General features: G+C 41.7%; 1 protein-coding gene across 1 annotated transcript in view; it reads left to right on the top strand.

Moving 5' to 3' along the window:
• Positions 1 to 18,348, top strand: part of PCGF6 (polycomb group ring finger 6) — a 44,377-nt gene that overhangs the window by 5,106 nt on the left and 20,923 nt on the right. The window contains exons 2-7 of the mRNA XM_039481962.1: positions 331 to 430; positions 1,805 to 1,901; positions 2,608 to 2,663; positions 6,909 to 6,968; positions 8,861 to 8,969; positions 14,648 to 14,675. Coding sequence (XP_039337896.1) covers positions 331 to 430; positions 1,805 to 1,901; positions 2,608 to 2,663; positions 6,909 to 6,968; positions 8,861 to 8,969; positions 14,648 to 14,675 — 450 coding nt within the window. The remainder of the gene's footprint in view (positions 1 to 330; positions 431 to 1,804; positions 1,902 to 2,607; positions 2,664 to 6,908; positions 6,969 to 8,860; positions 8,970 to 14,647; positions 14,676 to 18,348) is intronic.

Raw genomic sequence — 18,348 nt, 5'->3', positions numbered from 1 at the left:
CCAGTGTAGATCCAGGTGCTGCATATTGACAGGTATCAGAGGGGTAGCCGTGTTAGTCTGGATCTGTAAATGCAGCAGAGAGTCTTGTGGCACCTTATAGACTAACAGACATATTGGAGCATGAGCTTTCGTGGGTGAATACCCACCTCGTCGGATGCATGCAAAACATCTGTTAGTCTATAAGGTGCCGCAAGACTCTTTGCTGCTTTTGCATATTGACACAAATCTTACCATTCTTAATGTGGCTTGAGGTTGTGAGACTTCAGAAGCTGGAGTGAGAAATCTATTGCTTTAACCTGTGTTCTCAAACAATTTCAATTGTATTCGTAGCGCATGATAAACCTGTCTGAGTTGACGCCTTACATCTTGTGTTCCATCTGCAAAGGTTATTTTATAGATGCCACGACCATTACAGAGTGTCTTCATACATGTAAGTATCCGTGTTAGACTTTTTAAGAATTTAGTTTCAAATTTAGAGCGAGATCAGCTACCAAAACATCATGAGTGACATTTTCATGTCCTCACAAATGGGAATTGCCTGTCTAAAATGACTGTATTTACTGCTTATTCCTTACTCTGGGCTGAGGGCTCTTGAGTATTTCTGGGAGATCAACAGAAAGTTTTTGTCTATAGCAGGCCCAGAAATGCCTCTTCAAGAATCCTGTATTTTCTGTCAGGATGGGCCAGAAGCTGTGGTTTATTTAAATAGGTCTAGCATGGTTGAGGATCACACTTTATAATGTTCCAAACAGCCTTTCCTCAACCAAACATGCTACTAGAGAGATTCAACTTATCTCACTGGGGAATAGAGACATCCTTTTCTCAGCCAACTTCTGTTGCTGACAGAGGCTCCATAAAAGCAGAGAAATCAGCTTATAAAATAATAGGCCAAAACTATTAGTAATTCACCACTAACTTGTAGCAGCCAATGAGGTTACTCGCTGTTTGAAATACAAGGGAAAGCTGTACAATGCCTTGAAAAGAAGAATGGGTTAGGGCAGTGTCCCCTCTAATTTTTCCCAGGCATGTGCGGAATGAATTTTGTTATGTGCACCAATAAGGAGGTAATGGCGGGGGGGGGGTGAGGTTTGTGGTGGCGGGGGAGGGATGAGGGGTTCAGGGTTGGGATGCAGGGAGTGAGCTAGGGGTGCAGGCTCTGAGGTGGGGCTGTGGATAACGGGTTTGGGGTGCAGGCTGCCCAGGGGCTACAGCATGGAGAGAGGACTCTCCCCAGCTCTCTTTTCCTGCAGCAGCACCTGGGCTTGGGGGCGGGGAAGAGGCACCTCTTCCCCAGCCGCAGCAGGTCTGTGCCAGGGTAGGTTGGGGACCAGGGGAGGAGCGCCTCTTCCCCATCCGGGGCAGGTACATGTTGCGGCCGGGGGAGGGGTGCCTCACCCCCGGCAAGTCTGGGGTAGGTCAGTGTTGGGGCAGGGGGGAGGGGCTCCTGGCCGCGGCAGGTCCGTGCTGGGACTGGCAGGGAGAGGCATCTCTCCCTGCCGTAGCCCTGAGCCCCTGCGCAAAGCTTAATAGGCAGCTGCGCAGCCACACATCTTAGAGAGAATTTAGGATTAGGGTTAAAAATTCACATCAAACTGATGCTGAGTTTAAATTCACTCTGATGTTAATGTCGCCAACATGTGAAAAGTTTACATAAAAATTAAATTGACTTAATTAATTTTGCTTAATTTATTTTCATATACTTGCTGTTGTCTGAGCACTGTCTCAAGCTAATTACTCCTCTTGCATTATCTTCAGTAAACATTTGCTACAATATAATGGGCTTTTCCATTTTTTTTCTGTACAGTCTGTAAAAGCTGCATAGTAAGACATTTTTACTACAGTAACAGATGTCCAAAATGCAACATTGTTGTACATCAGACACAACCTCTTTATAATATCAGGTAATAAGAGTATCTCGATTGTTGGTATTATTTTAGTTTATTATTTTACTGTTAAAGAAACACAGGTTTAAAACATTTTTATTTACCTGTAATATTTAGATTTTTGTGTTTGTTTAGAGTGACCTGTAATCTTTGATTTATTGCAGCTGAAAGAACAGTTTAAAAGCTAATTCACTGTGTGCCATATACACTTTTTGTTTATCTACGTTGTATTAGTTTTGTCTCTAGTCACTTTTATTTTCTGGTTCTTGGTCACTAGCAAAATGCTGCTAGTGATGTTGAATCCAAACCTGGAAACTTAATCTTCTGTTTGGCTTTGTATAATTTTAACAAAACTTATATTGCAAGTCTAAGATACTTGAGAATAGCTTTGAAAATATACTGCAGATTTCTTCTTCCTTCTCTGAAGATGGATTTTCAGCTTAAGTGGTTTGTTTTCCTGAGGTGCTATAGCCAGGAGCTGAAGGCAGACAAGAGTTTGGTGCTTTATCTGTCATTTTCCTGTTGGTGTGTACTGTGTTCAGCAATATATTTAGCTCCTCTACAAAAATGTTGTTATTAATCTAAGTGTTTTTATATTGCACCCAAAAGATGTCCATATCTGTTACAATAAGTTTTTTTAATTTATTAAATATTCAGTAGCTTATTGTGCGAATGTGTCCTGCCTAACTAAGGATCATTCCCCCTCTTTTTTTCTTCTTGTTAGATTGGATCGACAGTTACAAGACATAGTGTATAAATTGGTTGTCAATCTGGAGGAGAGTAAGTCTGTTTTCACTTCATTACCATCCTGGTATCCTAATAAATAGAAAGGACTTAAATGGACAGGCTGGTAGCCATTTCAATTCAGAACACTGTATTTCCGCATTTCAGCTCCTGAAAATGGTCAAACTTAAATGTTTTTTGTAAAAACTAGTTTTGCGTTGTCCATAAATCCTACTAGTCACACAGACTGGTGTTTATCAGGCTGCTAAGATGCTATTACACATAGTCCATGAACACAATCAAACTTCTGTCCACTGACATGATGTAGGCCACCCACTATAGTCACTATGATGGTGACAGTAATGACTAGGAGGGTGGTGAAGCACTGCAATGGGTTACCTAGGCAGGTGGTGGAATCTCCATCCTTAGAGGTTTTTAAGGCCCGGCTTGACAAAGCTCTGGCTGGGATGATTTAGTTGGGGTTGGTCCTGCTTTGAGCAGGGGGTTGGACTAGATGACTTCCTGAGGTCCCCTCCAACCCTAATCTTCTATGATTCTATGACTCCATAATTAAGCTTGTATTGAGATTTGTAAAATCCTTGTATACCAGTTTAAGTAATTGCATTTAATTTCCAGGCTTTGCATACAAAACTTTGCACACTAACTCTCCAGGGGACAATTGAATGTTCCATAATATCTTTTTCCTTCTTGGGTTTATTAACATTGGCAGAGGACAAATATAAAAATGCTCCCTCTTTTGAAATGTGGACTGCACAGTAATTTGTATGTGGATTTTTGTATTTGTTTTTGTTTTGCTCCCTATAGCTAAAGAACCACAGTTGCCACAAACTCCAGACATCATGCACACACCTGCACATTTTTAAATATAACAAACTAATTCCCCTAATTCATCATAATCTCATTTAGTTCCACCAAGAGTAGCTCCTGAAACAGCCTGGTTCTGTAAATTACTTCAATTTTCTAATGCTGTGAAGTCCCCTTTCCTGACTTACCAGATCAGCTCCAGGCCCCCTCCCCACTCTCCTTGATCCTGTGGAGCCAGTGAGCAGTTTGGGCAGCAGGGAGCATGGGAAATGAGCTGGAGTGTGAGTAAGGAGAGTGGCTTAGGTTCCTGAGTACACAAAGCATCACTGAAGTGGGAAGTACTTCAGGTGCTGTTTAGTCATATAGAAAACAGGTGTCATGATCTTGGAGTAGCTGTACCACTGACCCCTGTGTGGTCTACTCTTATGTTTCAGGCCTCTAACTGTCACCTCTCTCTGGTTAGGGACTCACCTCCTTCTCACCAGGCGTTTAGCTGGCAACCCCCATTGCACTTCATTGTGTTTATCTCAGCAGGTCTGACTAGGAGTCCAGACCCTGCTCTTTGCCGTCTCTCCAATGCCAAGGACCAGTATGTGCTCGAGCTACCAGTAGCCAAACAGCTCTCTTAAAACAGAATACATTTATTTATGGACAAAAGCATACTGAGAAAACATACGATAAGGTCTAAACACATACTAAATATATCAGAAGTTGCTAGTCTCCCCCGTGGGGGAGTCTGGCAGGTCAGTGTTGTTCCAACCCTTTAACAGGATTGGGTCCCTCTTTGGACAAAAGGTCAGGTTTGTTTGTTGAATCGAAAGAAAGGCCCCTCAGTCAGTTCAAGTTGCCCTTTCTCTGCATCCCTTGAAGCTGGTCTGAACCAGTATATCTAACACACGCACTCTGGGGTGGGATTTCTCTGGAGCTCTTTACAGTCCCAAAAATGGCAGTCATCACCCCCTGCTGTTCTTAGTTTCTGGAGGAGTTGCGGTAACTTTGTCCATGGAGTAGAATACAGTCCCTAGCTCACAATGATACACAGAACCTTCGTAATGTTAGTACAGTAGTCTTCAAAGATACTGTATGTGGTTGCAGTATCTGTCACACTGAGGGCTTGTCTACTCTACAAAATTAAGTCGACTGGAGTTAAGTTGATGTACAGCCTCCACGGTAATTAAAGCAGTTGTTCATGTCCATACTTGCGCCTTCTATCAGCAGTGCGTGTCCAGCAACTGAAGTGGGGCTTTGTGGAACACTGACATCTGGAGCTCGGCAGCCCTGGGACTGGCAGCTTCAGCTGTAAGCACGGGTCTCACAGCGGGTCTCCCCAGCTGTTAGGCGGGTGCCAGGATCAGAGCTGGGCCCCCCTCCGCCCAACAGCTGAGCTTCCAGGTGCCGGATTCACAGCTCTGAGTCTGCCTCCCACCCCCTTGCTGACAGCCCCAGCTGTGAGCCTGCACTGGGCTCAACTTCACAGCAGGGAGCCTACCAGGAGTGAAACTGACATTCTTGTCAGTTTCACGGCTGCTATTATTTCACATTTTGGCTCCAATTGTCAGCCTGCAGGGAGCTCAGAGCTGAAGCCCCCTACCCCTACCCTGGAGCTGTCAGCCCCAGCTGTCAGCTGGAGCCAGAGAGAAAATGTGAAATAATAGCAGCTGTGAAACTGACAAGAATGTCAATTTGACTCCTGGTAGGCTTCCTGCCATGAAATTGCACCCCCTGCAGCTCAGCAGCCCTAGCCCTGGGAGGAAGGGGAGGAGCGTCTGCTGTGAGCCCTGCTGCTGCAGGAGAGAGCTTGAGCTTGGGTGGCAGTTCTCCCCACCACCAAATCCTCACCAGGAGGTGGCAGCAAGGCTCTGGACTGTCTGGGGAGAGGCTCACAGCTCTGAGCCCATGCCCTGGGCTGTCAGTGCCGGGTGGGGTGGGCAAGGCTCCAGCTGTCAGCCCCCTTGGGGCTCATAGTCAGCAGCTATTGTAAATAATGCAGTGTCTACACAGACACTGCACTGCCTATCTACATCGACATAAGCTCTGTGCCTCTTGTGAAGGTGGAGTTATGATGTCAGTGTAGCAGGCCACTTAAATAGCATTGTAGTGTAGACACTGACATAATTAGGTCGATGTAAGCTGCCTTATGTCAACCTAACTCTGTAGTGTATACCAAGCCTAACCCCCTTCTCACCTCATACCACCTGCCCAGCTTTGCTTTCCCCCATTCATCTGAGTGCTGTTGTGAGGAACTGGATGTGTGTATTTTGGTTGGTCATGTTAGAACTGAAAGGGTATGTGCTGAAGGGTCTGTGAGTGTATTTGGTTGTTATGATGTTTGGGGGTGGTGAAGCATGTGGTTGAGGCTGGTGTGGATATGAATGGTGGATTAGCTGGTGATTCATAGAGTGCTGTGCGGATACACATTTATATCTGCGGATGTAAATCAGTGTCTGTGGAGCAGCAGGGCTCTACCAGGAACCACAGCAGCGAAAAGAGCAACACATGGGGCTGCCGCTCCCAGCAGCCATTGCTCACGCTGGCAGCTCCTCCAGCATGGCTGTACCGCTCCCAGCCCACCCCTGCCCCGGACAGGAGACGCAGACCACTGCATGGAAGGAACTCCTGTCTGGGAGCATGCAAGCTGCTTGAACACACAAGCGCGACCAGGGACAACTGTTGGTGAGCTTGATGTCCTCCCCAGTGGGCAGGGCTGGGAGTGGGATTGCGAGTGGTACAGCCATGCCGGAGGAGCTGCTGGCGCGGGGTGCTGCCTTTTGGGAGCAATGGCCTGTCGTGCTGCTCAGTTTGTCACTGTGGTTCCCAGTAGAGCCCTGCTGCTCCACGGATATAAATTTGTATCCACGCAAGGCTCTAGTGATTTATTGGCTGTTCAGTGAATACCTTGATGAGGAATTCAGTTGAGCAATCTTAGCTATAAGCCAACAAAGATGTTGGTGTGGTGGTAATATAATAATTTTCAAGCATTGTCTGAATAAATGCATGTGACCGTTTGCCATCTGGGTTATCTCTCTGGAATGCTTTGAACACTAGTACGCATCATGGATGATCATCTACATCAGCTTGAAGCACCATTAAAACATGAGCTCTTTTTGCATATCTACAATAACAAACGTCCCAAAAACTTTTCAAAGCTGTTGGAGTAAAGTAACTGTTTCTCGGGTATGATTAAGATAAGGAATGGTATGCAGCATTTGTATTCTGTGGCAATTTTCCAAGTCCTGGTTATATTCATTAATAGACTCTACAGTACTCAATTGTTGCACATAATCTAATATAATTTGTCTCTAATATGAAACACTAAGGGGGCTGCTGTCTCACAGATGTCTGGGAAGCCCCTATTAATGATAATTGGAATTGTTCCAGTAAATTCTTTAAGCAGTTATTGGAAACTAGACTGCCAGGTATTATATTTGCCACAGGTAACAAAGCCCAGCTTACTGTGTATTTTGTATTTTTTTTCAGGAGAGAAAAAGCAGATGCATGATTTCTATAAAGAAAGAGGTTTAGAAGTACCCAAACCTGGTGAGCTTATAATTACTTTACTTTGGGGGAATAAGTGCAGTATTACAAAAAGATAAAATTTTAAATATTTCCTAATACTAGTCTTTCTTTTTGTAATAGTGGTTCACTATTGGAAGAAATACCACAGTGATCTGAATTCTCAGTTTCAAGTTACTGAGATTTATTTGGAATTGTTCTGGTTTTGTGTGTGCATGTAAAAGATATGTCATGACCTTTTAGATATTTAATAAAAACTAGGGATGGGTCTTACAGTGTGAAAATGCAACAAATAACTTCCAGTACTACATAGTTCAGAAATGCACGGTATTTTATCTGTGACATTTGCTACTCACTTGAATAATCTTCAGTCATTTACCAGTCAAGTACTTTTAGCTTTCTCTGCCCATTTCTCTGTACATAAAATGGAGATTATAGTGCTTCTCTACCTTTCTAGGGTATTATGAAGCTCAATGAACTAATCAGAGACCCATCTAATTAAAAGAAAGGGTAAAAGTACTAAGTGTCTTTTCTGATACACTTCTACCCCGATATAACATGACCCGATATAACATGAATTCGGATATAACGCGGTAAAGCAGTGCTCCGGGGGGGTGGGGCTGCGCACTCCGGCGGATCAAAACAAGTTCAATATAACGCGGTTTCACCTATAACACGGTAAGATTATTTTGTCTCCCGAGGACAGCATTATATCGGGGTAGAGGTGTGCATTATTATTTTGTAAAGATTTTAAAACAGATGTATAGAACACCCAGAAGATCATGATATGGTAGGATCTCTCCAACACAGCTTCTTCAAAAGAAAATTGTTCCTCACTAATCTATTGGAATTCTTTGACTATTTCAATAAAATAGTATGTGTAAGAACTGGTAGACATAATTTATTTGGATTTGCAAAAGGCCTTTGACAGAGTGTCCTTCACAAGAAGCTACTAAAGAAAATAATTAGTCATGATATGAGAGACAAAGTGCTGTTCTGTCTCAGACACTGATTAAGATAAAGAAAGCAGAGGAGAAACAAATAGATGGTCGATTTTCATAATGGCAATATGAATAACCAAGGATATCCAGAGTTGTTATAGTAAATATTAAAGAGCTTTGAAAGAGAGAGAAATCCTCTGTTCTGAGGCATAAGCCAAACTCCATCTACTGGGGTTTAGGAGGAAACTTTTTTGTGGGCATGATAGTCTATAATTGCCCACTACAAGGTTTCTTCCTTTTAAGTAGCTGGTTCTGGCCATTATTTGAGATAGGATATTGGACAAGATAGATCATTCGTCTGATCCATTAAGGTAATTCCTATGAGAATGAACATAACTGAAAACATCTGAACAAACATACATTATCTTCTGTGCTTCAGGATTTCCATATCAACGCCACCTCTGTGTGTTTTCAGGGTTTTAAACTCCTTGAGGTAAGGGTTGCGTGCTGTGCAGCAATAAGCACATTGTCGGCACTCAACAAATAACCTAAATTGTTGTTGGACTTCAGCCTGTCCCATTGCACAGTGCATATTTTGCCTAGAACAAGGGAAGATGTATGTGTGGTGTGCGTTTTTGTCTCATTAAGCATTAATTAAGGTAAGACATAACTTAAATGATAAGATAATTAAATTATTATACAAGATCTTTAAAGATGCTGTTAGAAGTTGAAAGATACTTGTGTAAATGACTTATGTCCCATTGTGACATAAACTACTGTTCAGAGAGACGGTATGCTGTGTGGTAGGAAAATACCATTATTGACACTCATACAAAATATGTAGTTTTTAGGACCTGAGTTAATGAAAATCATGATTGAGCTGTGTGGTTATTTATGCCTCATTGTTTGGCTTGTATATCACATACAGTGCACTTCAGCAGCTGATATATTTTTTCGTCACTTTGATTTCTTTAGCTGTCCCGCAGCCAGTCCCTGTGAGCAGAGGAAGACCTCGGAAAGTCTTGGGATCAGTGTTTCGAATCCCACCAGAACTTGATGTCTCACTGCTTTTGGAGTTCATTGGGTGAGTCAAACAAAGACCTGCAGCAGCTTATGTAAAACTGTAAGAAAGAGTGTGTGAAATGTGAGCATCAGACTTAGACTTTGGAATAACTATAATGAGAGGGCTTTTTTTTTTTTTTTTTTTTAAAGTATCTGTCTAGTGGTGATGGGGTCCCCAGGGTGCAACCTGGACTGTGGGACTGCTGAGCCCTCTGTTCCACCAACCTGGGTTGCTGCTTGCACTGTGATGCAGATGTCAAGCTACAAACCTCTGATAGGCACTGCACTTACACAGCCATACACAGGCAGGAACACGCCCAACTATGTTCCTGAATGATCTCTCAGCCACTCACTGAACTATCAGTTTGGAGGCTCCAGCCAGTTCTCCTTAGCTCCCCAGTCTTGTACATCACAACTCATAGAGTCATAGACTGTATCGTCTTGCACTGGTCCGAAGCCTGACCAGTGTAAGTTTGTTACTTAGTTCTTCACTTCTTCATAGGACAGTGGACATGCACCAGCCTTTGTAACCTAAGCTGAGATTTCCCAAGCACTTTTGACAAACTCACTGGTAAGGCTAAAACAAGTGAGTTACCCCACCAAGTCTCCGTTATTCCAATCACATCATAGTTCCTTGATTGTCCCAGACTTCCAATTCTTCCTGCTTGTTTCCTGGGTTTCTTGCGTTCGTGTACAGGCACCTAAGATAACTAGCCGATTGCCCTCCTTTCTCAGTATGAATCAGGAGGCCTCCCACGTTGCACCCTCCTCCCGGTATCCCACTTCCTCACTTACCTCAGGGCTTAGGTCTCCGTCCCCTGGCAAACCCAGTTTAAAGCCCTCCTCATTAGGTTAGCCAGCCTGCCTGCGAAGATACTCTTCCCTCTCTTGGTTAGGTGGATCCCATCTCTGTCTAGCAATCCTTCTTCCTGGAACAACATCCCACGGTTTAAGAATCCAAAGCCCTCTCTCCGACACCACTTGCATAACCATGCATTTACCTCCACAATTCGATGGTCCCTACCTGGGCCTTTTCCTTCAGCAGGGAGGATGGAGGAGAACACGGCTTGTGCCTCAAACTCCTTGATCCTTCTTCCCAGAGCCATGTAGTTTTCAGTGACCTGCTCAAGATCATTCTTGGCAATATCCTTGGTGCCCACGTGGAGAAGTAGGAAGGGGTAGTGGTTCGAGGGCTTGATCAGTCTTAGCAGACACTCCATCACGTCCTAAATTCTAGCTCCAGGCAAGCAGCACACTTCTCGAGTTTCTGAGTCTGGGCGGCAGATGGATGATTCCGTCCCCCTTAGGGGGATGACTCCGTTCCCAACCACCACCACCACCTCCACTCTCCTGCTGTCAGCAAATATCCAGCAATCCCACTGGCAAAGTCTCATATCCCCCTCTAGTGCTGGCCCATGTAGAGGATGACAATTTACTAGTGCTGTCTGGTACTCCATTAGCTCAAGTGGCTGAGGATTGTGCAGTCATTCCAAAGGTTCTCACCTGCTGATGAACCATATGGGTGTCAGTATGATGGGATTTCTTTTATTTAATTTTAAGTCTAGGAAATTGAACACACAAAACTACGTTAAAAAGACATTATTACAGTTGCAAAGTCAAGCACTGAAAAGTTAAGAAATGCCAGAATTAAGGTTGCCTGTGTAATCTTAATTTGCACCCCCAGCCCCACCCCAACACCTCCTGTTCTCCTGCATTTTGCATTTAATTATGTAATCACATAATATTTCCACAGGACCCCTGCATCATTCAACACACAGGATCGACCATGCTTTAGGAATGAATTAGGGGTATGTAGTGAAATAAGCACATCTGTAGGACCCCTTGCCTCCTTTGTTGCAGAAGTTGAAAGGTGTATGGTGAATGAGATGGGATTTCAGGAAAAGACAGGGTGGCATCCTGGTTAAGGCAATTGAATACTGCCCTGGTAAATTGGATTCTATCCCTATCTCTACCAAAGACTTTCTCTGTGAGGCTGCACAAGTCACTTAAAAACATCGGTTCACAGGTGGTCACTAGTTATTTGTTCCTTTTTTTTTCTGGATGCCTGACTCAAGACCCAGGAGTCTGATTTGCAGAAGTGCTGAGCAGTCACAATGAGAGCTGTGTTTTGAACATCTGAAGTACCATAATATGCAATCAAGTCTTCAGTGTCTCAAATTGGGCACCCAAAATTTGTGGGTACATTTGATCTTAATCTCTGTGCCTCAGTTCCCCATCTGTAAAATGGGGCTAATGACCCTTCATCTCACAGAAACGTTCTGAAAATAAATTAATGTTTGTGAAGCATTTGGATCCCATAGTGATGAGCACCATAGAAAAGTCCATGAGGAAATTAGAAATTCTGTGTGCAGAGCAAGATCTGAATATTTTGTAGTAAATAAAGCTTGGGGCCACATTGAACAATGAGAAAACAATATATTGAATTGATAACCTTAATTCTGGTCTCTCCTAGCTTTTGAGTGATTGACTTTGCAAACTTAATAATGTTCCTTTATCTCATATTTTAACGTGCTTCTCTACCATAATCAGTGTGATATAACAATATACGTTCCACTAGCACAGTACATGCAGGTTCCCATTGACTTCAGGCCCATCCCATTGCAAGATTGGGACCTAAGCTTGATAGAAAACATTGCCGTCTTATACCACAGGGTGGCAGAGACAACCTGCACAGAGTGTAAAGTGACAAATTGGGTACATTTGCATTCTTTCCAGCTCAGATCGTACATTTGCAAATGTTCACCTTTCTGGATCTATAAAAATGTAATTGGTAACTTGCAACTTCTTAAAAACTGGAATACTGTTTTAACACAAAATGTCCTTTAAAGGCAACACATCAATGCTACAATTTTTTTGAAGGAAAGATATGCTTTTGAGAACTTAAGTAATGGTTAATGATTGTATAGAAAGCTTCTTGACACTGTCTGGCCTTAACTGTAAAATAATTTGCAGTTTGGGTTAATTTTAGAAAAGTAAATCTATTTAAATTAGCCCCTGTTTAACAGCAGTAACAAGGAGCTTTTTTTTTTTGTAGGTGACTTTTTTTTTTTTTAAACCTTTGCTCTTAGGCAGATGTTGTAAAAAAATGTTCTGCTTTCCTCTTCAAAACTTAACATTAGAAATAACTTGCCCAGGAAATGGAAGGAGAGATTATGAAGTCTCAGTGACTAAAGAAAACTTTAAAAGTGTTGGGTCAACCAGTCAGAGTTTTTTACATTAAAAATTTGCTCCCAAATTACTTGTATTATGGTCTCAGAGCACATGAAATGGTTAAATATTTTCTGCAGCAGTGGAAATGGATCAGAGAGAGCCACTCCTGGAACGGAAATGCTTATCACCATCTTTTTTTTCTTCTGATAACATTATTCTTCAGTCCCTTTTAAAATCATTCTGACCGTACTCTCCTGTCCAATCTCAGACACACGTACAGATAATGAATAAAGTGAGGCATTCTGGAAGATAAAATTCTAGCCCGTGTGATTCTGTCCCCACACCTAGAAAAAGGCAGCTAATCTTTTAAAATACATTTCAGCGACTGATTGTAATGCTGGTTTTATTCAGCTCTCTGTCTCGTGGTAGGCACATATTGGAGATGGTGATACCTAAATATAGCAATCTAAAGCTTCAGTCTAACATTTGGTCCATGTAGGCATTGCAAAGACATTTTTCTCTGTTACGTGTATGTGGTCTGTAGCAATTATAATCAATAAACATTCAATGGGCAGTGCTTGATTCTGCTTCTTCCAAGACGGACTAAAAGTGCTGCATTATTTCTCTCACACATCCTTAGCTGACACACAAATAATGAGACCCGAGGAAGCAGGCATTGTTCATGGTGAAAGCCATCTTTTTTAAGATAATTTTTAATAGGTAAAACTCTGTTGGCTTGTTTTTCCTGTGTTGAACTGTTAGCTGGAATTCTTCTCTGCCCCACCCTCACCACCTTAAAATGTACAGTAGTGTGCTGTTGTCCAGACATAGTCCCTGAACCAGATGATCAGCTGGTGTGTTAACCAGTGTAGCTCCATTGAAGCCAGTGTAGCTCTTGATTTACACTAGCTGCGAATTTGTCTCTCTTTGGGGGAGAGGGGGTTGGCCATTTCTTTTTTGCTTTCATCTGAAGCATTTGGTATATCCTTCTTTCCTAGATAGTGTCTGCACTAATCAACATATTTGTACTACTCCTGGGGAATTCTGCGCCATTGCACATGTGCAGAATTCACGTCCTCTGCAGATTGTTTTTCTCTGCAGAATATAGATTCTGCTGGAGAGGTGCTGCAGCTACACCTTTTGCTCACCGGGGGCTGCTGTGACGCCAGAAGAGAGGGCAGCCAACCAGCACAGAGGCTATTCCTCACAGTGGGGCCAGATGAGGAGGCACAGGATGGACAGAGAGGGGCAGACGGGGCTTTTGGGGTTGTCACAGACTGGGGCTAGTGGGGGGACAGACTGGGGCATGGGTCAGGAGCTAGTGGGGTGACCGTATTGAGCCAGAGGCTGAATGGGTGGCGGGGGAGTGGATGCAGAAGGGACACATGGGGACAGGGACGGATGTGCCTGACTGAATGGGAGAGACTAAGAGTATGCCAAGGTCTGCATGAGGGAGGCTCCCTAACAATTCCTCACCCTCCTGCCCAAAAAAAACCCCAAACTGTTCCATACTTCTCCCACCCACACCCAGGTTCACTGCCAGACTCCTTCCCAGCAATTACGTCCCTCAGCTCCTCTGTTACCCTTGACTCCCCCAAGCCTTTGCACTGTTTTTGAGGGGTACGGGAAATATGTTTCTGTATTGTAGTTTAAATGAATTATTACTCAAAGTTCTGTATTAATATGCCTAGTAAGGAATCTATTTGTCAAAAAATATATATCCCAAATCTTTTTTTTTGGTCTGTATTGTTAGACATACTTGCTGACAGGTATTTTGAAATAAATTATCAGAATAACTGAAACTGGCATGGTTATATTGTGTTATTTTGACAAATAAAATATGCAGAATTTTAAAATATTGTGCACAGAATTTTTAATTTTTTGGCAACAAATTTTTTATTTTATCGGTGCAGAATTCCCCTAGGAGTAATGTACTCTGAAAGGTCAATGTTTAGGCCCAGGGATCTCTCTAGAATAATATGAGGTGCTCTGTCAGTACTATTGAGCACTGTCTATTAGGAGCTTAGATACCAGTGATAAGCACAGTATAAATACCTAGACAGCAATGTTTGTAACCTTTGGAAGACATTTTTATTTTTCTGGTTACCCATGCTATTTTTTTTGTTCCAAACCACTCCTAAGAAAGTTAATGCTATATCTGATAGTTTACAGTATATATGAGATTTGAGTGTGTTATTCTGGCTTATTTGTTTTGTTTTCACTTCAGAGTGGCAGATTTAAATATGAAAGATATAAAGGGTTTATTTGACAAGAATACAATAGAGGAGAAAAAGGACCAACTATATTAATGCGATCTATTTGTATTTCATTTATCATTAGGAATTCAATTAAAAGGAAATACCTTGGTTGTGGTTTTTTGTTTTTTGTTTTTTTGTTTTTTAAGGGTATTTAATGCACCAAAACTGTGTGGTATGATTGTGGCTTATTGATTATAGTAACTTGAGGTTGCTAATAACCATGTTGCTTAGAGATATTATCGATTATGTTAACTTTTCTCTTGTCTTTCAGAGCTAATGAAGGCGCAGGGAATTTTAAGGTATGAATGTGGCTTGAATTTATTTTCCTATACATTTCACTTGGGAAATTTGTATAACTTTAATTTAATTTAGCTCATCCAGGTTTGCCTTGCACTAGAAGTACACCTGGACACGCAATCTGGAGTTTACCCAGTGGAGTATAAAAGATATTGGGCTACATTGTACTTTGAAATCCATCATTGCATAATGTCACAAAGTGTGGCAAGAAGAGAGACTACAAAGGCAGGAAAATAATATTTTAGTATGGGAGAATGGAACATAATAAAACTGACTAGTCTTGCTTGTTGCTTCAGGCTCTGTCTCTGGGGGACGAGTGCCCTCTTGTCTGTGCCTTTAGTTGGAATTCTGCCCAAAGGAGTAGCCATGCCCAGAATGTTGCAGTTTTTTTGGTTTTTGTTTTGTTTTTAAATCTCTGATTTGTTCTGGAAGAGGTAGTTTATAATGTGTGTTTGTGTACTTATCAACCAAGAGGTAGTAGTCTTGAATTCTAATGTATAACCGCAGAAGGAAGATGGAAGGTACAAAAAATACTTGTGCATAATTGCTAGGCAGCTAAATAGACTTCCCTGGTCAGTTGCTAGTTCACTCTCACCTTGATCTCTGTGTTAAAGACACACTGTAAATGGAGGTTACTGAACTGGAAAAGAAATACAGCTCTGCAGTATTGCAATGTAGAGTGAACGAAAACTTGTTCCTACTGTGCCAAATCAGTGTAGTGTCACAATGTGAAACTGGCCATCTCTTGCTGCCTTCTCCATAATTTGGCAGGCTGTAATTAAGGATGTGCAAAGTGTATCATTTCAGTATGTGAATAAATACCTTGGAAACAGCTCTATTCAAGCCAAGCAATAGATAATTTAAAGTTTTATGTAGTCACATATTGCATTTTATCTTTTATGGCATCAGGATGTTAGGAATAAAAGGCTGTGGAACAGCACAGAGTAGCAGATTGTAAAAGAGAAACTAAACATGGGTACGTTTAGCATTGAGATATGCAACCTTAATATTTAAGAATGGGAGCAAACAGCATTTTACTAACATATTACATATAAATTGTCTTAATTCTTTCCCATCCTTTCTCCTTTACCTCATCTTTATTTTTAGCTGGGTTGATTCCTGTCCAGACTGCAGGCACAAATCTGAATAGGTGCAACGCGGGTGCAACTACACACCTTTTGTTAAGATTTATTAATCCTTACGATAGAGCTTAATCGCCAGCTGAGAACAGGGCCCCGCTGTACTGGGCACTCTACCAACACTGAAATGAGATTGTCCCTGTCCCAAAGAGCTTAGCTGAGCCTACAATTGAATTGTGAATGTAGATTTTGTGAATGAGAAAGTAATCTGCAGAGAGAAGGCTGCTTTCCTGAAAATATCTCCAGCCAAGTTGCTTTCTCTACATTGTTCTCTCCGCCTCAGGTGGTTTTTCTCCTCCTTTTTTGTCTCCTGCATTGTTTCTTTGTTTCTGCCCCTTACCTCTGTTTCACCCTCATTCTCTTTGCCTTTGACTGATCCCATCTCCCCATCAATTCTTTGCTCAGCCTTCTGGATTTGAAGAGGTGTACGTGGTTTCACGGTAGATGTAACATTAGCTTACACATTTAGTTTAAAGCAATTCAGCCATTTTACTGGCACAGAAAAAAATCTCCAGTACTGAAAAATGTCCACATGAGATGTATATTTGTTCCCTATAATAAAAACATTTGTAAGAGGCACTAAAAAGTCTAAAACATTAGAGGGAAATAAAAAACGTCTACTGAGGCTGATGTGCATGCACAGTGACCACCTTCCATAAGGAGTTTTCCCTCATTTTCATACTATGTTTCTAAGCTATGCAGATGGCACCTCTTAGTTCATATAATGGCTTCAGAGAAAGCTGTTCAGATGTAGGCACTAAATAAAGATTAACTCTCACTAGAGTTAAATGCATTTTATATTTATTAATACATATCAACAACATATATTACTTAGGTATTCAGAGATTATGCAAACCTGAGCTACGTCTGTCACTCAGCCTCCTGATATGTAGTTTCAGAGCCAAAGAGTATGTCAGTGTCATAATTTTTCCCTTTGGGGACAGTACAGTTTGTATTTCTTTAGTATTGAAATTGGGGGTGGGAAATTAGGAGTCAAATCAAATTTGACCCTAAGGTTAGGTTTCATGAAACATTATCTTACAACACCTGAACTGGTCCATGAGAACTTGTTTGAGCTGAGAGAAACTGCAAAAATAAATTGCATAAACAATAATAGGTTCTGATTTTTAAAACACTTTCTATTTTAATAATCTAAGATGGTGTTTGTGACATAGGTAAGGAAATAGATTTTTTTTGTAACCTGATCCTACCCCTTTTTAAGCCATAAATACAGGGCTCCAGTAACATTCTGACTGAAACTCAGCTTTAATTCAGAAGTCTTCTACAAACACTGAGTTCTACCAGCTTTTATTCACCATGCGCTGTATTTCACAAGTAGTCCAACTGGAACCAGTGGGACTACTTGTGAAATACAGCGCATGGTGAATAAAAGCTGGTAGAACTCAGTGTTTGTAGAAGACTTCTGAATTAAAGCTGAGTTTCAGAGTAAGATACTAACATGGATGAAGGTGGCAGAATTGGGCCCTGAATGATCTCAAAGAATCACCCTCAACTCCCTTGAATACCTTTACTGGTTGTTTTTCTACATCACTTTCCACTTCCTTGCTATGTCATTAATAGGCCCCTAATTACTTCTCTGCTTTCATTTCCTCCTCCCCCCACCCCCTTATTCTCTTATTCCTCTCCCTGCACTACCTCCTTTCTCACTCTTGGCTTCATGCTTTTCTGCTTCTTCCAGCCAAGCTAAATCTCCATGTTTAAATCCCTCCTTCAGACCCATTTCTTGTGAAACCTCTGTACCTGGAATCCCTATCAGCATTGTCCCCTAATCACCTTCCTTCTGCATTATTCTCCTGTATATCTGAGTTAGATTGTGCGCTCCACCGGGCAGGGGACTTTTTTATTTTTAATGTGTTTTGTGTGTTCTATAAACAATGCTCCCATTCGTGCTGTACACCAAGCTACAATAGCATGGGTCAGCAAAGTAGTTCTGACTCTGTTTCTGGCTTCTAGGCATCGTTGTTTGAACATGCTAGCTATATTATTACAGGTGGAATAAATATTTGTGTCTGTGACTTAAATCAGAGTAGCTTGGTCCTTCCTGTTCATTGTACTCTTTGTATTGGGAATATGGCTTGGCTAGTAAATCACAGCCATCCATAACTTAATGTAAAAAATCCAATTAATTAGGACAAAGGGAAATCCATTTATCATGTTTTATGCTGCAGTCTGTTCTGTCTTTGTGCCTCTTCTTTGTACTCACCCAAATCATCAGGCAGCTGTTTAGCATTTTATCTGTGAAAAAAAATCCTTAAAAAAAACAAAAACCTTCAAGAATGGCAAATAAACGTCACGTTGTTACAGTCCTCCCCATGGAAATACTTGGAAATGCCAGTAAAAGCCTCCCAACCAGTCTAGCCATTGTATTCCCCACTGTGATACATTGAGTTGAAAATGATTCTGGGATTCAGAAAGTGCTAATCTAGCTACAGCAGAACTGAAACATCACTTATAAGAGGCTTAAAAAAAATTAGGCTGTGTGGGCTGGGAAATACCAAAGGGTTTTATTTTCTCA

The sequence above is a fragment of the Mauremys reevesii genome, linkage group 7 (genome assembly GCF_016161935.1).
Source record: "Mauremys reevesii isolate NIE-2019 linkage group 7, ASM1616193v1, whole genome shotgun sequence".
NCBI lineage: Eukaryota > Metazoa > Chordata > Testudines > Geoemydidae > Mauremys > Mauremys reevesii.
The sequence above is the reverse complement of the archived record's forward strand: the minus strand, read 5'-3'. Positions and strand labels throughout refer to the sequence as shown.